The 26,466-nt window shown below is 53.6% G+C and overlaps 2 protein-coding genes across 2 annotated transcripts in view; one reads left to right on the top strand and one right to left on the bottom strand.

Moving 5' to 3' along the window:
• Positions 1 to 699: 699 nt before the first annotated feature.
• Positions 700 to 6,144, bottom strand: LOC148777959 (uncharacterized). The gene is made up of 4 exons (XM_088834815.1): positions 6,004 to 6,144; positions 4,038 to 5,833; positions 3,556 to 3,669; positions 700 to 2,430 (listed from the first exon to the last, which is right to left on the bottom strand). Exons 1-2 carry the CDS (start codon positions 6,142 to 6,144, stop codon positions 4,883 to 4,885), a joined length of 1,092 nt encoding a protein of 363 aa, XP_088690941.1. The 3' UTR covers positions 700 to 2,430; positions 3,556 to 3,669; positions 4,038 to 4,882.
• The window catches only part of TWIST2 (twist family bHLH transcription factor 2), a 54,399-nt gene continuing 33,898 nt past the window's right edge, over positions 5,966 to 26,466 (top strand). Inside the window, exon 1 of the mRNA XM_055402293.2 lies at positions 5,966 to 6,660. Coding sequence (XP_055258268.1) covers positions 6,143 to 6,625 — 483 coding nt within the window. The 5' untranslated portion in view covers positions 5,966 to 6,142 and the 3' untranslated portion in view covers positions 6,626 to 6,660. The remainder of the gene's footprint in view (positions 6,661 to 26,466) is intronic.

The following is a 26,466-nucleotide window of genomic DNA, read 5'->3' as shown; positions in this document are numbered from 1 at the left end:
AGGTCAACTGGCTGGGCTCTTTCGACAGCCTCCCAGTTGGCTGTGACCTCCCACGGGGCTCTCAACTTCTCTCAAAGTAACAGTTGGCCATCACGTCTTTCCTCAGAGCCCTGTTTTCGTCTCCATCACCCTCAGAAGGAAATCCCACCTTGGTAACCGGTCTTCTGAGACTCTGGAGAGCCTGGCGCCAACCTTCGTCCATGGTGCTGCTGCTGCACCCCGCATTGTACACACCTTGCTCATGGGCCCAATGTCTCTTCCGGGGGAACCTACCCACTCTCAGGGCCCCCAGCCACATGGTGGAGTCCAGCCAGATGGGGCTCCATGCTCACCTTTTATGCTAAAGCAACAGGAGAAAACTGTGTCGAATCAGCGATGCCACCCCAGGAGGATACGACCCTGGCGTGTGATGCCTGTCGCCCTCAGGCAGAAAGGGGAGGCCCCCTTGCACCTGTGTGAGGCCCCCACACAGAGGGAAGCAGAGCTGCAGGGTGGAGAGGGGAGAGATACGACAACTGGAACCCCAGATCCTGAGCCTGAAGCCCGCTGGAGCCTGAGCTCCCCGAGCAGTGAGCAAACTCCTCTGTTAAGCAGGCACGGGCTATACGTGTATTACCTACAGCCAAGAGTGCCGGCCACTGATCTTCCGAGCTCCCACCTGCAGGAGCCTGCCCACAGTGGGGACACCCACGCCTCTTTCACCCTGTGGCCTTGCACATCCTCACGTCTCCTGGCGGACTTGCTCGCCCTTTGCTGATGTCTTTCCTGGCCTCCCTGACCTGCCCTGCTCTCCCTTCTCGGTCTGGGTTCACCACTCCACTGCACCCCTCGATGTGCTGCATCGTGAAGTCTCTGTTAGGTGGCCCCGCCTCCCCTTCTCGGCTCTGATACCAAGCGCACAGTCAGCGACAGTTTAAAGGCTGGACTGACCCTCTTCTGTTCTCTGTTCAGTCCTCTCCACAGTGGGCAACAAAGTGCATGCTTTTACTAGAGTGTGATTGCAGCCATGAAATTAAAAGACGCTTACTCCTTGGAAGGAAAGTTATGACCAACCTTGATAGTATATTAAAAAGCAGAGACATTACTTTGCCAACAAAGGCTATGGTTTTTCCCGTGGTCATGTATGGATGTGAGAGTTGGACTATGAAGAAAGCTGATCGCCGAAGAATTGATGCTTTTGAACTGTGGTGCTGGAGAAGACTCTTGAGAGTCCCTTGGACTGCAAGGAGATCCAACCAGTCCATTCTAAGGGAGATCAGTCCTAGGTGTTCATTGGAAGGACTGATGCTAAAGCAGAAACTCCAATACTTTGGCCACCTCATGTGACGTGTTGACTCACTGGAAAAGACTCTGATGCTGGGAAAGGTTGGGGGCAGGAGGAGAAGGGGACGGCAGAGAATGAGATGGCTGGATGGCATCACCGACTCTGTGGACATGAGTTTGAGTGAACTCCGGGAGTTGGTGATGGACAGGGAGGCCTGGCGTGCTGTGATTCGTGGGGTCGCGGAGAGTCGGACACGGCTGAGCGACTGAACTGACTGCACTGACCACAGGCCATATTATCTCTTCACCCATCAGTCAACAGGATCTGCCGGGCTCCACTGGGAAGTGCAAAGTCTGAAGAGCAGGGTTTGATGGTGAGGGGGAAGGAGTGGGCAGAAGATGTAAGTAACAGATTTTAAGATTAAAAACCAACAAGACAGGACAGTGAGAACTCAAAGGAACTATTTGAAAAGGGTGGGGACGGGGAGAGAAAACAAACCTTCCTGAGTCATGAATTAAAGTGAGGCTCATTAAAGTTTGGGGCTTTCAAACTGTGGTGTTGGAGAAGACTCTTGAGAGTCCCTTGGACTGCAAGGAGATCAAACCAGTCCATCATAAAGGAAATCAGTCCTGAATATTCACTGGAAGGACTGGTGCTGAAGCTGGAGCTCCAATCCTCTCGCCACCTGATGCGAAGAGCCAGCTCATTGGAAAAGCCCCTGATGCTGGGAAAGATTGAGGGTAAGAGGAGAAGGGGGCGACAGAGGATGAGATGGTGGATGGCATCACCGACTCGATGGACATGGGTTTGAGCAAACTCAGGGACGGAAGCGCGGTGTGCTGCAGTTCATGGGGTTGCAAAGAGTTGGACACAACTTAGAGACTGAATAACAACTCCGAGAACCACACTGGATGACAGCCTCTCCCAGTCCACTACGGTGGGAAAGTTCCTGTGCAGTGACAAGACCCCAGCAAGACCAGGGGTCACCGAAAGCTCCCGTGCTCTCTGGTGAGAAGGTGCACCCTGTTTACCTGGCCCACATCTTGCTCTGGCCCTTAGTCCAGCTATTTCTTCAAGAACAGACCATAAACTGGACACCGGTGGTGCTCACTGCCCCTGGGCCACTCAGTGCTTCTGTCTTTTCACTGGTCAGGGTCAGCAGATGCCTGATTTAAGAGGGAGGACACAGTGAGCTCACACTGATAGTTCCAGCAAGTTTAACAAGAACGTTCCTAAGTCTTTCATTGTATGTTTGTATCTCTCTTCTTCTAGGCTGGAAATCTTGACTCCCAAAGATGTAAACATAATGACTTGCTTTAGCTCACAGTTTCAGAATGACAACAGCAATCCCGTTACTAGGAATATGAATACTGAAAACAAATTCAGACTGGATTTCCTTCTTTCCTCTCTCCTTTGCAGTGTACCCCTCCAGGGATGCGTGCAGTCAAATCACAGCATTTAAAGTGATCTTTAATTATTCCTGCCTGCTTGGGTAAGCCACCAAGATGATACAAAATTAGGTACATCTGTCTGATTTTGCTTTTGACTTTTTGGGATTTCTATTTTTCCTCATTTTGCTTCAATTTTTAAATAATTATGCGGAACACTTACATGGTTCCAAAGTCAAATCTACAAAACAAGGTTTATGCAGAGGAGACTGGCTCCTGTCCCAGAGCCCTTCACTCTTTTCTCTCTTTCCATTCTCTTTAGGCCACCGTTGATCTTTCCAGTGTTGTTTTTAAATTGAAATTTGGTATATATATTCCATGTGAAAAAAAAAGTCAGAGTGTGAGTTAGTTGTTGATTTGATCTTAAAGGCATTCCTAAATGTGTGGCAAAGGCCCGTGTTATCTCACATTACGAGTGAGTGTTGTCAAGAAAACAAGGCCCCCTGGGGAGAGCCCTGGTGTTTGTCTCCCACACCCCAGTCCAGAGTGGGGGTGTCTTGGGGTTCTTTGGCAGAGAACAGGGCTCACACTGTGGCTGGTTTATGTGGGAAACAACTTATTAGGGACTATGACGTAATTGCAGTGGAACTGATGACAGATTCTAGGTAGAATGTTTTGGACTGACTTGCAAACTGCAGTGCAGAAGTGGAGCCCTTAACCCACTGTATCAGGAAAACTGGTTCCAGAACCGGGCTGGAATCAGGGAGTGACTGCCACTGCCATCTCTGCCAGCCCCCCGGGCTGCTGGGTTCTGCTCCAGAAGAGTGACACCTTCCCTCCCCTCTAGATGTGACCAGACACTGCATTACCAGGAGCAATCAAACACCTCCACCCGAGACTCACCAAGGACAGGGCAGGCAGGGCCACAGCCCTCTTCCATCCCACACCCCATAAGATGACATCTTGCAGACCAGGGCTGCCAAAGGCTGAGCGAGGTCATTTGCAGCCTTTCATCCCCTGCGATTCAGGAAGGAACAGTAGAACAAGGATGCAAAGGAAAGAGTGAGCACCTATCTGTCCACCATACCCACCACGTACATCGGGAACCATGCTTTTAAGCCTTGTTGTGCTAAGATTGGGAAGATCCCCTGGAGGAGGAAATGGCACCCCACTCCAGGATTCTTGCCTGGAGAATCCCATGGACAGAGGAGCCTGGCGGGCTGCAGTCCACAGGGTCACAAAGAGTTGGACACAACTTAGCGACTTAGCACGCATATGTACAAGGCAAGGGTACAAGCAGCATAATGAGGGCTTGTCCTGTGCCCTCCTGAGCGACTTTTCAAGGGGACATTTTTAAAGCAGATTTTCTAACAGGAGAATCTCACCTGTATGCAACAGTGTTACTTGGACATCAGTTGTCAGCAGCTCACAAGCCTACTCCACCTATTGCGGCAGCTGAGGCGGATGCCTGGCTCTTAGACCCCAACTTCCAGACATTATTCTTAGGCCCAAGCGCAGTGAGACAGACAGCCGGGTGGAGCAGGCTACCAGGCCGACTCCTCTGCTCCTTAGACCGCCAGGTTCAAGGGCAGGCGGAGGGGAGGGATGTCTCTGGACTAATTTAAGCGTGAAGGAAGCGGTGCTCTGGAAGCTGCCTCCCCACACTGAGCGAAACAGAAGAGGTTAAGAGCAGCAAGTTCTTCATGTCTCCGGAAGGCGCGGGAGCCCTGCCTCGGTGAGGCTGGGGCCCTTCGAGGCCAGATCGCTCCCCGGGCCTTTCTCGCCCTCTCTTGTTCCTTAAGATTTTAGACTTTTTAAAGACAGGGAAAGCGCTGCCCTGGAAAATGTGAGGGCCATAGCAGAGCTGGAGAAGGGGGCAGGCGGTCAGGCTGGGCGGACGGGGCGCGGCGACTCCCAGGACCCTGCGGCCCGCGGGCCCGCCCAGGAGAAGCTGCAAGCCCACAGAGCGAGAACGCTACCGCGCTGTGCAAGGCCTCGCCCCGCTGCTCTGCCCCGCAATCGCCGGCTGTGGGGGCCGCCCTGAGCCGCCCGGCCGCAAGCGCAGCCCTCGCCCTTGGATTTCCTAACGCGGGGGTCGCGGTCCGCCTAGGAGCAGCCGAGGCCGAGCTCCCCCGGCCCCGAGTTCAACTGCAATAAAAGAGCCCAGCGCGCCCTTGATCACGCGGCTCGCCTGACAGCCCGCTCAGGCCCGGGCCTAATTGAGCCCGGCTCACCTGGGAATAGGTTCAAAGGCATCCAGGCCGTAAACCACCTCCAGGCCCCAAGCCAGAGCGGCCTGGCGAACAAAGAGCCCCCGAACCACTTCAAACGCGCCCGCGCTCGGCGTCCAGATGGCGCGGGGCCGGCGGCCCCCGCCCGGGTCGCCCGCGGAAGCCGGGCCGGGCCCCGCGCCGCGGCCGCTCGTGCTGCCCGCAGGCGCCCAGCGTAGGGGAGGCCGGGCGCCTCCCCAGACCGCCCTCCGTCCCCAGCCGATTCGCAGAGGGGGAGGCCCGGCCCCGCGGCCTAGCCGGCGCCCTGCCGGCTCTCGTACCCCGGGCTGGGCCAGGCAGGTGGGCTCCGTGGGCACTGGGCGCTCCCGCGGAGGAGCGCGCTGGTGCTGAGATTTTAACGCACTTAGAAGGACCGCCTGCGAAGGGCGTCGGGGGGGACGGGGCTCCTCAGCAAGTTGGGGTGAGACACCCCACCATATAACAGCTGGGCAAAGCGGGCCGCGCGCCTCCAAGGATCCCCGCGGCGCGGCCGTAGGTAGCCGCGTCTCCGAGGGCACCCGAGTGTCAGCCCGCCCGCAGACAGGGCCACTGGTCCCGCACGTCCCCCTCCCCTGGCCGAACGTGCGGGCCACCTCGCCAACTCGCTGTGTGCCCGGGAACAGGCAAGGCTCACACTGGCCAGGGCGTCCCCGGGGCCTCCCCGCCGCGTCCTCACCTCCTGGGAGCGCATCTAGGGTAGGACTTGCCTCCCGCACCCCTCGCGCCGCGGGAGAGACCCCGCAGCTCGGCGGGGCCCGATCTCCAGTTAAGGAGCAGACAAAGCGGGATCGGCTGAGCCCGCGGCGCGGCCGGAGAGCGGTCAGAGCCCGGGGCGGAGGCGCGGGCGGCGCGCCCGAGGGCCGGGCAGTCCCGGGTGCCCGCCGCGGCCGGGGCCGAAGGGGGAGGCAAAACTGAAAGTGCCGCGCCGGGGGGCGGGGGCGGCCGGCGGAGGCCCCAGAACTCGTCCTGCCCCCGGTCGCGGCGACCAATCAGCGCGCCGCCCTCGCTACTGACAACTATTTAGCAACCCAGCCCGGCTAGGGTTTCCAAAAAAGTTAGAATAACTTCCTCTCCCGGAGACCTCGGTTTTGCACAAGCCGGCCTTGAAATCAGAGCCTTTCGAGCAACTCGGGGAGCGTGTGCTCGGCGACCGCGGGCTTGGCCAGCGGCGTGCGCTCTGCGCCCGGCGCCCCCAGCCCCTCGCGCGCCGGGCGGGCGCCATGGAGGAGGGCTCCAGCTCGCCCGTGTCCCCTGTGGACAGCCTGGGCACCAGCGAGGAGGAGCTCGAGCGGCAGCCCAAGCGCTTCGGCCGGAAACGGCGCTACAGCAAGAAGTCGAGCGAAGATGGCAGCCCGACCCCCGGCAAGCGCGGCAAGAAGGGCAGCCCGAGCGCGCAGTCCTTCGAGGAGCTGCAGAGCCAGCGCATCCTGGCCAACGTGCGCGAGCGCCAGCGCACCCAGTCGCTCAACGAGGCCTTCGCTGCGCTGCGCAAGATCATCCCCACGCTGCCCTCGGACAAGCTCAGCAAGATCCAGACGCTCAAGCTGGCCGCCAGGTACATAGACTTCCTCTACCAGGTCCTGCAGAGCGACGAGATGGACAATAAGATGACCAGCTGCAGCTACGTGGCCCATGAGCGCCTCAGCTACGCCTTCTCCGTGTGGCGCATGGAGGGCGCGTGGTCCATGTCCGCCTCCCACTAGCGCCGCGCCACCCACGTCCGGACCGGCGCGCCAGGGTAGGTGCTGCGCGCGCGGTGGGCGCAGGCCCGCGGGCCGCGGCTGCGAGGATGGGGTGCGCCTTTCGTCCTAGCCAGAGATGGGGGTCGGTCGGGAAGCTGCCAGGTCCCAGGGGCATCCCTGTGGTTTGGGACAAGCTCCCAGGCAGGGTATCGGTAGGGAACGGGCGGACTGCTGACAGTCGTTATTTTCCATCCTTGGTGCTGTGGGAGTGGTGGGTAAAGGTCTGCGGTTGACTGTCGGGGGAGTGGACATCAGAATTGCCTGAAGCCGGCGGGGGGCAAAGGGCTGAGGACCAGTCGTTCTTTGCGTCCTTCGGAGCGGAGGCCGCCGGCGAAGCTGCCGGGCCTGACGGTGGCTTCGCACGATTCCCTGGGAGAGGCAGCGCGCTTTCGTCGTACGGACACCCACTTCTCCTTGGCTGCTCGTGCAGGTACCCCGGCCCGCGCCTCGGGGACCCGGCCGTCGGCGCCTTGGCTGCCCGGTGGGCGCAGAGGTGCGGACCGGCGGCGCCTCGGTTGGCCTGGGGAAGGCGGGAGGACCCTGCCCCGCGCGGGCGGCGCCGGGGCCAGTGCAGCCCGGGAGCCGAGGACCGTCCGCATCCGACAGGCGGAGGACAGGGCCGAGGCGGAGGCGCGGAGACCCGAGCGCGGAGGCCGGAGGCAGACATCGCCGCGGGAACCCCGGCTGCCCGCGGGCAGGTGGCGTGGACCTCGGAGCTGGCGGTCTGTGGCCCCAGCTGTGACCCTCCAGAGTCTGGGTGGACCCCCGCAGGGTCCAGGCTGAGAGACAGGTTTGCGGGGGTAGAGGGGGCGGTGGGAAGGGAGGCGAGACGGTGCAGCGGGGGCCTGCGCGGGACCCGGCGAAGGAGTGCAGCCTCCCGAGCCGGCGAGTCCCGGCTTTCTCTAGGGGAGCGCTCGGGGGGCGTCCCGCGCCGGCCCCCTATCATCAGACACTTCGGGAGACCCTCAGACCGTCCCTATCCGCGGAGATGCTGTTCTGTCCCTTCCAGAAGGCTCTGTGACCGTGCCTGTCTCTCGGGCAATGGAAGGAAGGGCTGACGATTTTTGGTGGGAGAGGGCCCAGTTAAAAAGCCTCCCTCCTTGGTCTGTTGGGCTTTCTCTCGTCTCGCAGTGTTTTTCTTCGCGTCTCCACTTCACACAGAAGGAATTTAGATTAATCACGGGCGTGCAGCCGCCCTCTCTCCCAAGCATATGCCCTTCTTTCCTATCTGCTCTATAATATCTGCACGTTTTTGCTGCGGGGAGGAAAGGCTCCTCTAGCACAGGTGGATTTTATTTCTTCTTCTTTTTTTTTTTTAGTTTTCATTTCTGTGCCACTGAACATTCGTTTGTGAAATAGGCCCCTAAGATAATAATCATTTTATAGGCTTTTTTTTTTTAAAGAATTTTTAGTAGAGAGTCACTTACGGGGATCTTCTCCGATCTCTGTCGAAAGCAGATGGAAAATGTCTCAATCACATATTTTCCCAGGAAAGAAAGTTTGGATTGGCGAGTACTAAAATGCTGCAGTGGTATAATACATTAATTCTGGTTTTTGCTGCCTAAATTATGAGGGTCCATTAGTTAATTCCATTTACCCTTTCCACCACGCATAGTTTATAGCACATCTGAAATAAGAACAAACAGACGAGGAAGGTCATCTTTTTAAAATGTACACATATATAGCCTTGTTTAAGGAAAATGTCAACACAATTATCATTAAGGCTTCCCTCCAGAAAATTATTGAAAGCAAAAGCAAGAGGTATTACCTTAATGCAAGAATTTTTAGGATCATATAAAATTCACTTTAAAAGAAGTGCATTCCTGAAACTTATCAGACATAGATCACAATTAAACAATATGTAAAATGAAAGGTATTATTTGTAATGAATAAATGAAAAGTGTTTAAGAGTGTGCTTGGGGGAAAAAATCTGCAAAATGTAAGAGAGAAACAGGTTTAGCTGGAGAGCAAATGGTCTTTGTGGGACCCACTATTTACTTTTATATACTTGAGTGTGACTGACTAGGTCTGATAAAGCAGTTTCCTTAGTAGACAGATGCCCACTGTGTACGGGATGAGAAGGGAAATGTGAAAATTGCTGACACACGGATGACTCTGGACTTGCCGTGTTTTTACTGTCAGGCGTGTTCAACCAACTTTTGCTTTCTTTCCATTTTTAACCCGTTAGTCTGTATGAGTGTAAATACAGGCATAATCGGTTTGATTTCCTGAAAATGTTGCTGCATAGGTTATATTAATGTTAAAACATAGGCATATGTATTAGTAAAGAAATTCTAGACCTTCCCGTTAGTGGTATGCGATTTTAGTGTCTGTTGAGATGCATGAGAAAGTCTGTGTTTAAATGAGTAGCAATGCTGTTAAATGGCAAAACTGTCCCTTAGTACAAAGAGACACAGGAAATGTTGGAGTTTGGCTGGTGCTAACGTTTATCCTGACCTTCTTCTTTGGCCTGGTATTTAAAAATGCAAATACACAATAAATCAGGTGTCTTTGGACAGTCATCTGCGTTCATCTAAGCAGAAAATCTCTAAAGGAGTTTTCTGTTTTCTCAATAAATGCCTGAGTCCCAGTGCATGGTCAGAGGCACCTGGCTGAGGTGGTTACTTACCGGACATTTTTCCTGTTCCCTGCTTTGTGGATAAAGAAGACATCTCTCTAACTTCAGCACTATGTGCAGGTTTCCCATAGGTCCCTACTCTCAACATACTAGCTTTGTTTTCCTAAGAACTTTTAGCTACTTTGGAGAACAGAGGGTGACCCTCTAATCATCCAATATGTGTAAGCCTTTTCCTCTCTTCAGAAAACTGACTTCTTGGAGGTACCTGTCAATAGCTACATTCGGAATGCTAGCTGGTCTTGAAAGAAAATGAATTGCCTATGGAGAATGGAAATGCAGAATCCGAATCGACCTTCTGCTTGGTCATGGGAAGAAGTAGAATGAATGACCCAGCTACTTGAAATATAAGCAACATTTTGTTATAAAACACCCATTGAAAAGATCCAATGCAGGGGCTGACCTCCCTTCCTGGATATTGTTCCCTTAAATGTCTGTAGTTACTCTTTCCATCTGCAGGAAGCAGGTCTCGCTGCCCATCTGGCCAGAGTGGGGGCTGGAGGCTTGGGACTTTGAGAGTGGCTGTTTGAGGTCATTTGAAATGTAGTACTTTATTGAGGTTTTCTGAGGGCTGTACTGTTTTCAGGCAAGTCTTGAGCCTGAAAGAATTGAGTTTTCATGCTCATTGCTTCTCTATATTTTGGACAGACGACAGAGATGCCAGATCCCTTTTGCCTGGCAGAAAGATCATAAAGTAAACTCTTTCTGAGCGGAGTACTATAACTCATAACTGCAGTTTAAATCTGGGCTTTAAAAAAACAAATATTTTAATAAGCCAATTTTAAAGGCTGAACTTTTATGACAGTTTTTAAGCTTAGTATTTATATTAATCTATTCTCACTGGTATCTTTAAAAACCCTGTGAATGTATGCTGGAATGTCTGTTTATGTTTGTGTCTTGTCCTGGGAAAGGATAAATGTGCTGCAAAAAGCCAACCAAAAACAAAGCCTTCTGCAAGAAAGAGTTCATGGATGAGGCAGTAAAATTCAAAGCAGAGATGACTAGGTTAGCATAGCCAAGATACGGAGAGAGCCATAGAGTAGTCACAGAATCTAAGGGAGACGCACATGGGTGCATTCAAAGTAAAGCCAAGGTGAAACCCTACAAGCAGAAACTGCTTAAAAACGTATTTTACATGGTCAGAGTCTGCTGCTGCTGCTAAGTCACTTCAGTCGTGTCCGACTCTGTGCGACCCCATAGACGGCAACCCACCAGGCTCCCCTGTCCCTGGGTACATATGTGATAAAACTGTATAGAATGAAATATGCACACACATGTGCGCGCGCTCACACACGCACGGGTACATGTAAAACTGGCGAAATCTGTATATAAGGTCTGGAGGGTGTGTCAGTGTGAGTCTCCTGATTGTGATAGTGTATATAGTTTTTTGAGATGTTCCCACTGGGGGAAACGAAATGCAGAATGTAAAAGAATCTCTGTGTGTTATTTCCTACCACGTCATGTGAATCTAACTTTGACTCAAAATAAAAAATTTAAAAGAAAAGATATTCCAGGGGACTTCCCTGGCAGTCCAGTGGTTAACACTTTGCCTTCCAATGCAGGGGGGGTGTAGGTTCCACCCCTGGTCGGGGAGTTAAGATCCCAAGTACTTCATGGTTAAAACACCAATTGTACCAACAGAAACAATATTGTAACAAGTTCAGTTAAGACTGTAAACAATGCTCCACACAAAAGCACTTTAAAACAAAAGAAAAGGTATCCCACAAGAATTTTAAAAGTTTCATTCAAGTGAGCAAATTATATAAGGAAGGATTATACCCATCTCAGAGTAATAAGCCAAAAATATGCTTTGAGAACAAATACACTTTTTTCCTGATGTTATTTGCATTACTACACTTTTCAGAATATAAGGGGACTGCTCATATTTTCAACATGTAACTATTTAGAAGTGGTTCCTTATCATTCAGAAACAAAGAGTAAAATCTGAGAAATCTGGAGGAGAAATACCAATCGATATATTTATTCCTGTGCTAATCAAGAATATATTTTTCAGAGGAATTTTCGGAAATATTGATCGAAACTGACACATTTCCTTGAAAGATACTAAGGCTGAAACTGACAACATTTGCTTGTAAGATACTGTCTCCATTGACTTACATTTCTCTCTCACACACACAACTATTCTAAAGCCAATGATTTATCAAAATTATTCATCCAAGAAGTGGAGAGCTTGAACTTTTAGTATTTGGAGTCATACACAGTTGAGGGGTGCGGGGGGAGAGAGGGAGAGAAAGAGAAAAACAGACAGGTATCAAATCCTAAACTCAGTCATGTTTATTTTACATTAGGATTTGTTTGTTGTCAATAGGGACGTATTTTGTGTTTAGGTTCAGCAGTAAGTCTTTGAGTGCAATTTAGTTATATTAAATGAGCCTTAACTTAATGTTTGTTTTGGAGTGAGACACGGCGATATTAACACTGATTTTCATGCTGATGTCAACTAAAGCACGGTGGGATTTTTCTTCCGTGATTGCTAGCAGTTATCACGCTAAGAGCAGACTCAAATCAGAAATTGGAAAAGTCAACATGTAACTTTATTCCGACGTAAGAGAAATGTTTCATGGTTGGTTGAAAAGAGAGTCATTTTGAATCATAACAATGTCTTTTGTGCTTTGAATGTCTGTATTATTTTATCCACAACGCTCTCGTTCAGAATAATATGATCCTGTGATTATGTGTAAGAAGGGACCTGACTGGGAGAGTTGAGGCATGGTGTCTGTGGAGGCTCTTAGTTATTGCTCAATTTCTTCCCATCATTTTGTTTTCCTGTTATTTGACCAGGGAAAGACTAAGATGACCCAGCTTCTCGTGACAGCTCCTGTGGAATGGTCATTTCACTTTTCCCATCCTAAGAGCGGTGCCTCTAAAACTGGGCACGTCTCTCCTTTATTTAGACCAGAATTTCCCGTCGATTGAATGAAGGGCGGGGTTGAATCCAATGAGCTTTAAGTTATCAAATTCGGTTATTCTGAAAAATACTCCTTTCTTTTTAACTTATATTCAGTCTTGAAAATAGCCACCTGCATCTTTGGGGTGGAGGGAATGGTCAACTGACTTGTCTGACATTAAATTCCTTTTTCTTGCTGTTTGTGATGGAGAGTTTGCATTTGGTTTTCTGGACATGCAGATCTGGCGTGTGACTGGCAGGAAAGATTTGGGTAAAGACTTTAATTCGTATTAACCCTTTGATGGTGACCAGACATCCAACCCCAACCCTGGGAGCTGAGGTTTGTGGTGGGGTCACAGCCAGAGCCTCTCTGGAGAGTCAGGCAGAGCAACTCAGAAGGAAACCTGAGGGTGGGCGTTTAGCTTTGTGCTTGGAGAAGGGAGGCGTGGGGAGCCTTTTTCCGACTCCCCGTGGGGAACAGATGCCCCAGCTTTTGTTGTTCCTGCAGTCTTCTGTGGCTGTACAAATAAAATGTCACACTGGCCTTTCTGTTACATTCTCTCTGAGAGTCTCCCTCTCCTTAGAGAGTCAGGAGACGTTTGCCTGCTCCAGAGACAAGTGAGGGCTTCTTGAGGGACAGCTTGTAAAATAAACAAACTCCCTGAAAGAAAACACAGGCCCGTAGTTTACCATCTCTGACTCTGCTGCCGCGGTGGGTTTCTTTGTGTGTTCCACTTTGATTTAACATCCTGGAAGTCAGAACGCGAGCAGGCGGCGTGCTCTTTCAATCAGGAGACCCAGAAATGGACGTTGAGCCGCTATTTCCTTTCATAATCTCAGTCCCTTAAGTAGATTCGTTTGCAGGGAGTGCAGTGGGATCAGAAGTCAAAAGCCATTTGCTTTGTTTGACTTTCTGGCCCCGTCGCTGCAGAAGTGCCTGCTCCCTGCTCGTCTGCTTTCAGAACCTGGACGCTCAAGTCCACGGAGGAAGCACACAGCAAGCTCGCCTGCAGCGCTGGCAGGATCGATCCTTACTGGGTCACTTCCGTAGGGCCGGGCATGTTGAAAGCCCTGTTCTTAGAGACTGCCTTGACCTGTACACAGGTGCTTATTGTTTCTTTGGGAAATGCCTGCCTCACTGCAAATTGGAGAGGAAAGGAGGGAGGAAAAGTCTTTATTTTCTGTCTCAAGTTGAGCGTCACCGCATCTCTGTTCACGTGCATCTGTGCGTGCTAGGTCGCTTCAGTCGTGTCTGACTCTTGGCAGTGCAATGGACGGCAGCGCCAGACTCTGTCCACGGGATTCTCCAGGCAGGGATACTGCAGTGGGTTGCCATGCCCTCCTCCAGGGGATCTTCCCGACCCAGGGATGGAACCACTCTGTTCACATAATTGGGTTCAATTGACAAGTAATGTCTTCCCTGAAGATTAATTTTCCTGAGTTTAAATCATTCCAAACTGCGTACTATACGCGGGGCCTAAACTATCCAAAATCTTCAGAATGCACACGGCCAGGTGGCTGTCCTCTTTCATGGTATGTGTGTGCGCTGGTGGAACCTGAGCAGACTTGGTCCTTTGTGCATTTTTTTTTTTTTTTTGATCTCGTGAGCCTTTCTGCTTCAGCTCCTCCCGCTTCCTGGCACCCACAACCCCCACCCTTTCTTGTGCTTATTCTCTAACTGAAGTCTATCACGATTATTGACTGGAGTCCACATAAGGTTTTAAGTCACAGCAGGTGATACAGGAGGAACGCAAAACCCATCATCACGTCCCCACAGTATCACGCACAGACACGGAATCATCGCACATCTCAGGCTGTCTGAGTTGGGCGGTCCCGGGGCTTCTGGGTGGGAGTCCAGTGGGCTCAGCAATAGATGTGCGGTCAGATGCCCCCGCCCCCCGCCGCACCGCACACGCCCGTGTGCTTGGCGACTCCTTCTCCTTAGTGACTGTCGCTAATATTTTTTTAGGAAAATTGCTTCACTGTTACTGGAAGTCCCCCTAATGGATGTCTGTACCCAAGGAAGGGTGGTGTGTCCTGTTCTGTTGATCTCTCTTGTGTAAAATGACCTGCTTCAGCCGGCCAGAACTGCATGGATGACATGGTGATTCCACCAGCGAGTGCGTCCGGGGCTGGAGTTTCATGGAGCCCGTTTCAGAGCTGCACGAGATACTCATGTTCCTCCCTCTCGTGTCAAGAGTCCACACAGTCAGGTATCTAAGGGCAGAATTAAGTCAAGGCTGTTTTGCTGGATGTTAAATTATTGCCAGTTCCAGAAATCTCTTTAAGACAATTTTTTGAGGATAGAGATTCTCTTTTAATTAAACAGTAAGCAAAAAGCAGGGACTATGATATATTTATCCGCTCATTTAAAAGATTGCTATTATCTGCATCCACTTTTGTTTTATTACATTGAGCAATTGTATTTGAGTAATTCAGTGTTTGTATGCATCTCCAGTGATGCTGTAAACATGAATCAATCACTTAAAGCTTTATAGTATGACAAAGGTAACTTTTTCAGCAAAAGTGGCAAAATAAAAGAGAAAGTGAAGGTATGAACAGGAAAAGCAGTGTGTGGAGAATTTCACACAAAAATAGGGTGACCAAGGGGATTGAGGCCCCTTAATAAGGAAACAGAAGCTGGCCCTCCCCCTGCTTGTCCCTGCAGACCCATCCCCCACCACCCAGGCTCCCTCAGGAACCTAGAAAAGAGTGGTTTATCAGAGCCACACGCTCCTGGTCTTCCCAGAAGGTGGCACTTTGTAAAATCCAGTAGGGCCCCCTCAGCCCTGCTGGGATGACACCCCAGGCCGGAGGTTGCGGGGCCTCTAAACGAGGACCTGAAGAGCCTTCACCTGCCATGTGCCCCCAGGGCTCAGCGTCACCCCAGGCGGCATCAGAGGCGTCCCAGAGGTGGCCCGCGACTGCAGGACCCCGCCCCCGTCCCTTGGTGCCTCCGGTGCCCGAGAAAGCAGAGGTCCCTGAGAGCTCGGTGGCCAGGGTGGTCCCTCCGCCTAGGGGTGGGTCTCCACAATGGGGGTCTCCGCAGTGCTCAGCTGGACCGGGTGGGTCTTGGACCTGCTCCTGATGTACCCTCAGGTCACTCAGACGGATGCCTGAGTGTGAGCCCAGTGTGGCTCGGTCTTTGTAAAGGTTGACGGGAGGCAGCGGGAGCTCAGCGTTTATTTCCTTCTCCTGGGGATCCAGCCCCATCCGCCAAATTTCACTTTCAAGCTCCCCTCATCTACAGACACCTGCCCACCTCCGAGAGTGGCAGGGGAAACAGACAAGCCTGGCTGCGCTGAGAGAAGCCGAGCGACCACACTGTCCATCTCCTGAAGCATCCTTCTGCTGAAGTGGTCAAGCTCCTAACGGTGATAAAGTGTTATTTGCTGGACGGCAGAGCTCGCCTTCCTGGCTCGTCCTCAGCAGTGTGTCAATGTGCAGATTCTGTGACGCGCGCTCTGTACAATCTGCTTGTGTTGTGTATTTCTTGAAAGTTACAGCGAGTGTCATTCAGTGTTAATTACATAATTTCACTGTTTCTAATCAGAAAGAGGCAAAGGGGACGTGAGGACGCAGAAGGCAAAGCTGCTGTGTCTCCATCGTGTGCTGAGCGCTCTTCTGCTTGATGCTTCCTAGGGTAAAGCAGCAATTCATGAATTCTGAGGGTTTAATGTCTGTGACTGTCTGTGGTCATCGTCTCTCTCCACAATGCATTTTCATTTCAGTGAAAATACCGTTTCCAGAATAAACCATCTGTAATTCCTTCCCTTAGAAAGAACTTCTCTGACATGGTCTTTTTCTATTTGGGGAGACTATAATTAGAAAGCAAAGGCTTTGCTCTTGTGGGAGCAGGTTCGGTCTCCAAGTGACTCTGTTGGGGGAAGCCCGTTGTCTCGTGTGTAAGGCAGGGAGAGTCTGAGTAGGACTCCCTGGGTTTGAACATGCAGTGGGCACCACTGTCCTGCTCTCAGCCCTGCCGTTCTGGGCTGAGGCATGGCATAGCCTTGCTGGACTCAGTCTTCTTGTCTGTAAAAAGGCGGAGTAAGGTGCAGATAGCCCTGTGGTTATCAACATTCCAAGAGCCGGTCGGACCAGCCATTTCCTCCTGGACGTATACAACAAAGAATTGAAAGCAGGTGTTTAGACCGAAGTGTTCACTAATGTTCCCAGCAGTGCTGCGTACAGCGGCCGGAGCTGAAAGCGATGCAGACGCCCGCCAGCTGGGGGCGGTCAGCGTGGCGCGCTCTGGCTGTCGAGTGGAGTATCACTCGGCCGAGGGAACGGTGCTCTGGCTCAGGCTATTCATACAACATGGGCGGACCTTGAAAACATCATATGCTGAGTTAAAGAACTCAGACACAACAGACCGGAGAGCGTGTGACTCCATTTGTGTGAAATATCCGGAAAAAGAAGAAGCCGATTCGTGGTTGCCAGGGACCAGGGCTGGGTGGGGCCGCTTCACGGGTGTGGGATTGCTGTTTGGGGTGATGGAAACGGTCTGGAACTCTATCGTGGTGATGTTTGCACAACCGAGTGAAATTCTATTGGATTGTATACTTTAAAATGGTTGAAACGATAAATTGTATATTGTGTGTATTTTGGCACCAAAAAAAACCCCTGTGAGTCAGACCATGGGCCTCTCTGGTGACCAGTAGGCCTCGAGGGTAGAGGTGGGTGAGACCGTCTGCTTTCGTCCACTTTCCCGAGACGTTGTCCACTGGCCCACGTGGTTCAGGCCTCATCAGAGGCTTCTTATCTCGTCAACTTGTGAAGCCTAAAAGCGTTTTCCTTTTGAAATCTCTCTTACATCTTCATCAGAAAAGTTCCTCAAACAATTCTGACAGCACATTTGGCAGCCCGTCGATTTACCTCTAGAAGCCTCTGCTTGGGGGCTGGGCGCTGGGGTGGCGGGGCAGGGGGCAGGGGAGTGAGTGGCCGCAGGGTTCTGCCCTGCTGGCCGTCGACCCAATGGACCAGAGCAGAAGCATCTTCCACACCCGTGCGAGTGGCTGGCCTGGGATCCCTGGAGCCCATCGTATCCAACACTGGGCTCCCCAAAGCCCAGGGCCCACCCACTCATCAGACCATTTCAGTCCGGTTTGCAGGCTCACAGGGGACGGATTCTGTGGCCGCCCTGACTTGGTGATTCCTGAGAAGGGGGCCTGAGGCCCTGAGCTGCTCTTGTGGATGAATCCCTCTCTCTCTCCAAAGTCACCTTTCTCAGGGCCGGAACCCTGGCCCAGTGCAGAGTGGACGTGTGACCAGCCTCGTGGGGGCTGCCCACAGAGAGAGGGACGGCGCGGGCAGGACATTGTTCAGGGCCGGTTGGGGGGTCGTCTCTCTCTCCTTCCCTTACGGATGTATGTCTGCTGTCCTCCCTGGAGTGTTGGCCTGGTGTCCACGGGGTGTGGCGCCCAGGGGGTCGTGGTGAGACCCCAGTTCAATTGCTCCGAGCAGAGGTGCTTGGACAGCAGAGCACTGTCTCCAGGCAGAGCAGTGTCCCTGGGCACAGTGGTGCTGGGCTGCCAACAGGAATGCTGCCCTTGTGAACGTGTTCACCCCTCACCTGTTTTCTGGCCACCGCCCTGGGGACCCGCCAAGAGGGCTGGAGGGCGCATGCTTGCCTGGGGCTTCCTCTGCCGGGGTTCGGGTCCGTTTCTAAAGACACCACCACCTTCATGGTGTTGCCCAGTCCGAATGTTGACTTGCTGGCAGAAACCCCACAGGTGGGGTTGGGCTCATGGGCTGTGTTTGGAGAATCCAGATGAGAGGGCCCAGGAGAGCTGGAAGCTGATGGAGAAGACTCTTCCCAGGAGGGGTGCAAGCAGATTTGCTGCTGCTGTTCCCCTCTTCCCCTACACCCTCCCCCCAAGAAAAGAAAGCCACCAGGAGGGGAAGAAGGGAGGCAGATAGATTCCCCCGAGCTGCTCCATGAGGGCTCACATGGAGATACAAGGCAGGACCCTGGCTGTCCGTCGGCTTCCCGAGCTAAGTGGTTTGGTTCCCTGACCAGAACCCAGGGGCCCCCCACAAGCCAGACACATCTGGGGACCCCGATGCCTCCCTGCGGTGCATTTCCTCCCGCAGGTGTGAGCACGGAGCCCAGATGCAGAGGGCGTGAGCTTTGATTCACGAGGGCACTGTGCACACGTGCAGTCCAGTGTCTCTGTGCCCGGGGACACTGCCCTGCTGTCCTGCCACCTCTGTTCTGAGTGCCTGAGCCAGGGGCTCGCCGTGTTCCCCTGTGGGCCACTCTGTGGACACTGGGCCAACACTCCAGGGAGGGCACTGTCCAGGGTCAGGGTGGGGGGGTCTCCATCCTTCCTCCAGCTGGGTTTCAGAAATATCAGTTCAGTTCAGTCGCTCAGTAATGTCCAACTCTTTGCGACCCCATGGACCGCAGCGTGCCAGGACTCCCTGTCCAACTCCTGGAGATCACCCAAACCCATGTCCATCTCGTCGGTGATCCCATCGAGTCAGAAATATCAGGTGGGCCAAAACGTTCATTTGGGGTTTTCCACAAGACGTTACATGAGGTTTTTGACTGGCCCTGCGCCATCAGGGAGACACGCACACAGGGAGCACCCTCCACCCACCTCGCCCTCTCCCTGTGCCCAGAGCTGGTCAGGTGTTGCCCAGCCTCTCTGAGAAAACGTCTGCCACCAAAACTAGTGGAAAATCGGGCCTCCCAGTGAATCTGGGCAGACACAGTGAGTGTGGTTTGTCCCGCCAAGGTCCGCGGTTCTGTTCGACAGGAATCGCTGACATGCATGCCCCCCAACCCCGGGGTGCACCCACCCCAGAGTCTGACAGGGGACACGGAGGGAACTGAAGGGACACTGCTGATGGAGCCTTCACAGCCTACTCCTGCGTTCAGAGCTTCATCCGGGAACAGCAAACAAGTCACAAAGAAAAAGTCTAAAAAATTAAACTTCCAAGCACCAAAGAACTAGGATATCCAGAGTTTTGAAAGGATGTACAAGTATATCCTGGGAAGTATTTACAATCTGTTTCATAATGAATCAATATTCATAACAAGACAAAGAACCCTTAAAGATCCATAAGAGAAAAGATAATTACCCAGCAGAAAATAAGGGCAAAATATATGAATTTATATATGAATTTATAAAAGAGGAAATTCAGTTGACCAGTACACATAAAAAAGTGTTGAACCTCAACAGTAGCCAAGAAACTCAAAATAAAATAAGAGGACATGATTTTATATTAGAGTGGATTTTCCACTTTTTATACATTTTATTATATATTATATATTTATTTTATGTATTATATAATTTATTATATAATAATATATATAAAAATATATGATGATAATTCCCATTATTGAGGAAACTGTGAGAAGCCAGGGCCTCTTGTCCCTGCCAGGGAGAAGATAAGCTGTAAAATCTTTCTAAAGAGGTTTTGACAGTAGGTATACTGCAAGGAGATCCAACCAGTCCATTCTAGAGGAGATCAATCCTGGGTGTTCATTGGAAGGACTGATGCTAAAGCTGAAACTGCAATACTTTGGCCACCTCATGTGACGAGTTGACTCACTGGAAAAGACTCTGATGCTGGGAAAGGTTGGGGGCGGGAGGAGAAGGGGATGACAGAGACTGAGATGGCTGGATGGCATCACCGACTCAATGGACATGAGTTTGAGTGTACTCCGAGAGTTGGTGATGGACAGGGAGGCCTGGCGTGCTGTGATTCATGGGGTCGCGGAGAGTCAGACACGACTGAGCGACTGAACTGAACTGAACTGAAAAAAGACTGAAAAATTGGGAAGTGGCTTGGGTGGAGCAAATCCACTTTCAGGAGTTATCTTGAGTGGATCACTGCGGCTCTGTCTTGCAACACAGACACTCTTATCAGCTCTGCTAACACTAGGGGAATGTTTAAAGTGTCCTGGGAAGCTGTTGAATAAGTGGTTTATCCCTAAGCTGAAGCACTATACAGCCAGCAAGTTTTGTGGCGTCAGCAGAGATGTAGGGCTTCCCTGGTGGCTCAGCTGGTAAAGAGTCCGCCTGCAATGTGGGAGACCTGGGTTCCATCCCTGCGTTGGGACGATCCCCTGGAGAAGGAAACGGCTACCCACTCCAGTATCCTGGCCTGGAGAATCAGTCCATGGGGTCGCAAAGAGTTGGGCACGACTGAGCGACTTGCACTTCCCTTCACCTCTCAGCAGAGATGTAATCATGGGAGGGAAACGGGTAGACCCAATACGATCGCAGATTGGAGAGTCAGCGTGTGTGCTTGCGTGGGTGTCCTCGTCCAGAGAAAGGTGAAGGACGATGTCTGTGGACCGGAGCTCTCCTCCGTACTGTTACTGCTTTCCTTTATTTTCCAAATTTTCCGCAAATGCCGTGTACCACTTACGCAGTTTGAGAAAAGCCACTGGGACTTTTTGAGAGAGAGAGGGTGAAGGGCTCGTCCACGCCCTCCGGCCCCCGCCCGGTGCAGCCCTCTGCCCTCGCACAGGCCCGCCCTCGCCGGAGCTTCCTCTCCCAGTCCCAGCTTCGGTTCCGCGGGAGTAACTCCGAGACGGTTTCTGCGTCTCCTGTGAGCCCCGGGCACCGTTCTGTCCCCGTCCGCTGTGTTCACACGGCAGCGCCTTCCGTGCTTGACCATCCAACGTATTCTCCCGGAACCGGCCAACCTGGCCCAGCCGGGCTCCCTAGCAGAACCCCGGGGCCGGCTTGTGGGGGGCCGGGGGCGGGCACCTTTCCGTTTTCTGCCCTTTATCTCCCGGGCAGATCGGCACAGGCGCTGAGCTCATCCTCTGCCCCCGTGGTCACCCCCGCCCTCCGTTTGGGTTCAGCCTCCCCATTCGTCTTTCTTTTCTGTTCTTCTGTCTGTACTGGGGATATCTGCTCTTAATCACGCACCATTTCAGATCTGTATGAATAGAAGCAAGTGGAGAAGATACAGTGAACAGGCGGTCCCCCTAACCCAGACTCAGAGGGGCCCAGAGAGGACCACTTTCCCTTCTGGGGGCGCTTGTGTTCACCGGTCACTGGGACTTGAGACAGAAATCGCTCACCCCTCACTCCTGGCCTTCGGGGACAAACCTCACACATTCAGGACCCAAGGAGAGGCTGGTGGTGCCAGTGGGTTTCCACTCCCTCCCATCTGGGCAAGTCAGGTTCTCTGGAACCCCTGGGTTCAGCCTCCTCTAGGGTCTGAATTGTATCTGCAACCTTCCAACCAAGGGTCCCCAGGCTGAGCCCGGCTTTGAACCTCACATTTCCTTTCCGATTCTGAACCATAATCGAATTTTCTCTGAGCCTGTCTTCTTTCACACCCGGGGCTGTGTTGGTGCATACTTCTGGCACATCCTGGAACCACCCTTGCCAGATGGCCCGATCCTTTGCAGGACGATGATTGAAATGTTTGTAAGTTTCCAACACTGTCGGGTGAGGTGGCTCTGAGGTGTCCAGGAGGGGAAGCCCGGAGCAGGCCCTCTCCTGCGGGCCGCCCGTCCTCAGCAGTTCTCCCACAAGCACGCGGATGCAGCGGGCCATGCTTGAATTCTCAATCCGAAACCACACATGCCTTTGCCGTAGAGACATAAAGAAACCAAGAGGTTAACGGCCGGGTTAGTCCCCGCCGTGGGCCTCCTGCATGAATCAGAGCCGACTGGGGAACAGGAGTGACTCAGAGCGATGGCTTTTTGTCTTCTGGCTGTGCAGATAAACAGAGCAGGGAGGCTTGAATGGGGCGCCAGGAACCCGGGGCAAGAGGCAGCGCCCAGCTCCTGAGGGCCGGCCTGGGCAAGGGGACGAGGGGCCCAGGATGTCAGAACCTAGGCTGGGGCCAGGACTGCGTGCGATGTGTCAAGGAGGTCTGGGGGAGGCGGGTGCCAGCCTGGGTTGCTTTGCAGAGATGCAGGGCCCAGGGCCCACCCTGCTTGGGGTCCACCCGCCCCTGGGTGCCTCTGGCCTGGCCCACTCGGGCCCAGATGGAGCACTGCTCCGTGCCCTGCACCCCACCCTTCAGAACTGCCTTCCGGGCACCTCCCCTTGAGCAGTCCCTTCTCTGGGCTCCTGTGCTCTAAGGGATGGGTCCATGGGGGTAAGAGGCCCCGAGGGAGCAGCTGGGTGAGACCAGGGTTGGGGGTGGCTCAGGGGTGGCTCGGGGGGGGAGTGCCTCCCACCCACAGTCCTGGCTGCATGGGGGTGTAAGGGCCACCCCTCCAGATTGGTGTCGGGGCAGAACCACATGGCCCAGGAGAAGCAGAGGGAGCCAGTGAGACCAAGGAGGGGCCTGCTGAGGCCGTGAGTGCAGCACTTCCCTGCGGGTCCCGGCGCTTGACGAGCAGAGTTTCTTCTCATCCTGCAACTGCCCGTGAGTGGGTGCGCTGACTGTCAGTCTGCAGATGGGGAAGCTGTGTGGCTTTGGCTGCAGCCCGCCGGCTGTGGTGTGTGTGGCGCTCCCCGCTCTGGCCCTGGCTCTGGAACCCTCCCCAGGCACGTCTGACCCTCAGGATGGCCTGAGCACCTTGGGGGCCGTGGCCTACTTATGTGGGCACCCGCCTGGCCCAGCCCGAGGCCGGGCCTGCAGCTTGCACACGGGGCATGTTTGCATGATGCGAAAATACAGGCGAGGGGGTCGCAGGGGGGGTCCTCTGTTTCCTACCAAGTGCCCAAAGCAATCACGCTGTGTCTGTGACACAGGAGTGTGTTTTCTGGGTGACAGAATGAAATGCTGGTGACGTGCGGTTCCCCGGATGCTGGCTGGGGGCCTTGGGCTTGTGGACAACAGAGCGTCGGCCTTGTCCATCCTAGGAGCCGGGGATGGTTTGCGGGGGCAGGGGTGGGCTGTGACGCTGGAGGGGACACAGCTCCTGAGCCGCTCTCTGCAGAGGGAGAGAGCGGGGGGAGGAACAGAGGGCTGCCACAGTGCGTCCTAGCGGGGGCAGGGGGGTGATTGGGGGAAGACACACACCCGGATCTGGGGGCCGTGACTGGTGATTTGGGGTGTGAGTGGTGATTTTTGGGTGTGAGTGGTTATCTTTGGTGATATGGGGAAGACACACACCTGGATCGGGGGGAGGGTGATTGGTGAATCTCGGGTGTGACTCTGGTGATTTTCGAGAATTGCTGCTCTACACCGTGTGATATCTCCCCTGACCTCAACACACACTCTCACACACACTCACCAGGTTCTCTGCAGTGGCTTTGAGGGTCAGGGCACACCAAGGAGAACCCAGCCCCCTCCTGGAGTGGGGCGGCTGCAGTAGGAGGGGGTGAGTCTGGTTAGCCGTGGAGGAGACAGAAGACACGTTTACTGCAGAGGCTGCAGGATGGCTCGTGTGCCCAGGCGCACAGGGTGGGCACTGGTCAGGTCGCCAGAAAACAGCCTGCAGAGACGGAGGGCAGGGCGGACAGATTGGCCGCCAGGCGTGGGCTCCAGGTCACCCTGCTGCGCCTGGTACGTGCCTCGAACCCAGGGCTGAAGCACAGCAGTCTCCTCACCAGAAAGAAGCTGACGAGCAGGCAGAGCGGCCGGGGGCAGGGAGCCCCCCCACCGAGCTCTCTCCCCAAGGGCCTAGATGATGTGGGAAGGAGGGCCAGAGGGTGGGGTGTGCCAGGTGGCGGCCAGAAGCAGGAGGAGCCAGAGGTGACGCCCTGCAGGACTGAGGCAGGAGGCGGCCCTGCCTTCGCCGGCGTGAGGCCCTTTACAGGGAATGAGAGGATGACTGAAGGGAGGAACGGAGGTAGTGGAAGCCCGGGGCAGCAGCTGGCACCCCAGGACCACCTCCCTGACCAGCACGCACCAGCACAGCGCGGCGCTGACCGCGTCCCTGAGATGCAAGCCCGGGTGCTGGGGCTCTGCTGGCCGGACCAGCCTGAGGCTCCCGGGGGACTCAGGGGCCTGGGCATCGTCTGGAGCATCATCCTGGGGGCTCGGTGGAGCAGAGAGCTGGTGGGCTCCAAGCCCCCAAACTGCCATCTGCCTAGAGCTGCCTTCTCACCCCAGCACACGCTGGGCAAGGCTCCGGTCCAGTGGGTTTCGGGGCAGAGATGAGGCTGCAGGTCTCAGGTGGAGGAGGGGAGGGGGCCGAGTCACACAGCACCTGGGGGCAGGACCGGCCCAGCCTGCGGTGCCCTCCCCTCGGTGTCACTCCATCCTGCCATTGCCGGCTGACCCACGGGAGCCCCTGGCTGGTCCCCCAAGGACAGAAGGTGCTGTCCTCTGGGGTGGGCCGTGGCTCAGTCTGCGAGGCAAGCTGGCTGAGTCTCCGGGCCCCGGGCCCCCATGCCGTTCTGTCGCTCACACGTGCAGATGTGGCTAGCCGGGCTCATTGTGGACAGGACACAGGCTTGGCGAGCCCCTCCCTGCCCGGTCCTGCACCCACCAGTCCCCACGACAGTCCAGCCTCCGGAGCGGGGGGACGTGGGGACGAAAAAGGATCAGAGGCGGTGGCTCAGCACAGCTGCGGTGGGACGCCCCGCACCCTGGTCTCTGCCCGCTCTGACGCTGGTGACGGGGGTGCTGTGCGGTCAGATGAGGGGACGGGGTGGACTGCACTGACGGAGGGCAGTCAGATGGCGGGGAGTGGGGGATGCAGACACCTGAAATCTGAGTTGTTTCCTGCAGAGGCCAGGGAGGACTCCACGGAGAAGTGGCCAGGCAGGCATGGCTCACGGAGGAGGGGGCATCGTGGGCTCGAGGGCACAGAACAGAAACCAGGCAAGCGTGCGAGGAGCTCTCTGGAGGAAGGGAGCTCACGAGGCGTGCTGGCACCGGCTGCTGTTGCCGCGGCTTGTTTACCCCGTGGTGATGGAATCTTCTCCTTCCAAAAAGAACAATCTAGGCTCTGGCAGTAAAACTTTCAGGAGACAGCAAGACAGGCAAAAATAGGCTGATGGGCCTCCATCCACTGGAAGGACTTCTGTGCGTGACAGGGCTCAACGAACAGAGTGAAAAGGCAGCTACAGATGGGAGACAGTAGGTGCCAATTGTGTGTCTGAGAAAACGCGCGCAAGTCCAGGACACGTGAAGGACTTCTGACCTTAACAGCAACGACTGAGATCTGATTTTAAAATGGGCAAAATACCTGAACAGATGTTTCTCCAAGTTGATACGCAGGGACTCCCCTGGGGGTCCAGTGGTTAGGACTTCACCTTCCAACACAGGGCGTGCGGGTTTGATCCCTGATGGGGGAGCCAAGATCTCACATGCGTCAGGGTCAAAGAAAACAAATCATAAAACAGAAGTAATGTAACAAACTCAGTAAAGACTTTAAAAATTGCATCAAAGAACACGAAAAAGTAGAAATGAAAAAGACAATACACAAATGGCTGACAAGTACAGGAAAAGATACTCAACGTTACTCGTCATGAGATAAATGTAAATTAAACCCACAGTAAGATACCTCCTCACACCTGTTATGGTGCCTGCTTCCATGAAGCCGAAAAGCAGCAAGCCTTGGTGAGGATGTGGGGAAACGTGCCCCGTTGGTAGCGTGTAAGATGGTGCCGCGGCTGTGGAAACAGTGTGGCGGTTCTTCAGAAGCTTGCAGGATGGCCATGGGATCTAGCAGCTCCCTTTCCGAGTAAATCTCCCGAAAGGACAGTGAAGCAGTGGGGGCCACCTGAGTACTCACTGAGGGCTGAATGGATGAGCAAAACGGAGTTTATCCCTTAGGGGGAAGTTGCTCAGCCTTGAGAGGGGATGGCCTGCTGACACAGGCTCCGCTGTGGATGGGCCTTGAGGATATTAGGCCAAGAGAAATAAGCCAGCCACAAAAAGACAAATACTGTGCGATTCCGCTCATGTGAGGTCTCTGGCGTGGTCGGAGTCCTAGAGACAGATTCTGGGCAGAAGAGGAAATAGGAGAGATGCTGCTTCATGGGTACAAAGCTTCAGTTTTTCAAGATGGGAAAGTTTCAGAGGTTGCTTGCACAACTGTGTGATATTTAAATGCTACTGAACTATACACCTAAAATGGTAAAGATGGTAAGTTTTATGCTGCATCTTCCCCACATTTATTTAAAACATTGAGGTATAGTTTATTTATTGTCTGTTAGTTTCAGGTATACTGCATGAGTTCAGTTATACACATAGGGGTGTGTGTGTGTGTGTATGTGTGTGTGTGTATAATCTATTGGAAAAGCAAACGGCAACCCACTCCAGTATTCTTGACCGGGAAATCACATGGACAGAGGAGCCTGACTGGCTGCAGTCCATGGACACAACTTAGTGACTGACCAGCAGCATGCAGTCTGTATTCACATATAAAGCTGTGTC

This window comes from Moschus berezovskii, chromosome 4, assembly GCF_049115385.1.
Source record: "Moschus berezovskii isolate FMDL1 chromosome 4, NW_MosBer_1.0, whole genome shotgun sequence".
NCBI classification, from domain to species: Eukaryota; Metazoa; Chordata; class Mammalia; order Artiodactyla; family Moschidae; genus Moschus; species Moschus berezovskii.
Note: the sequence above shows the minus strand (reverse complement) of the source record. Positions and strands in the feature narration are given on the sequence as shown.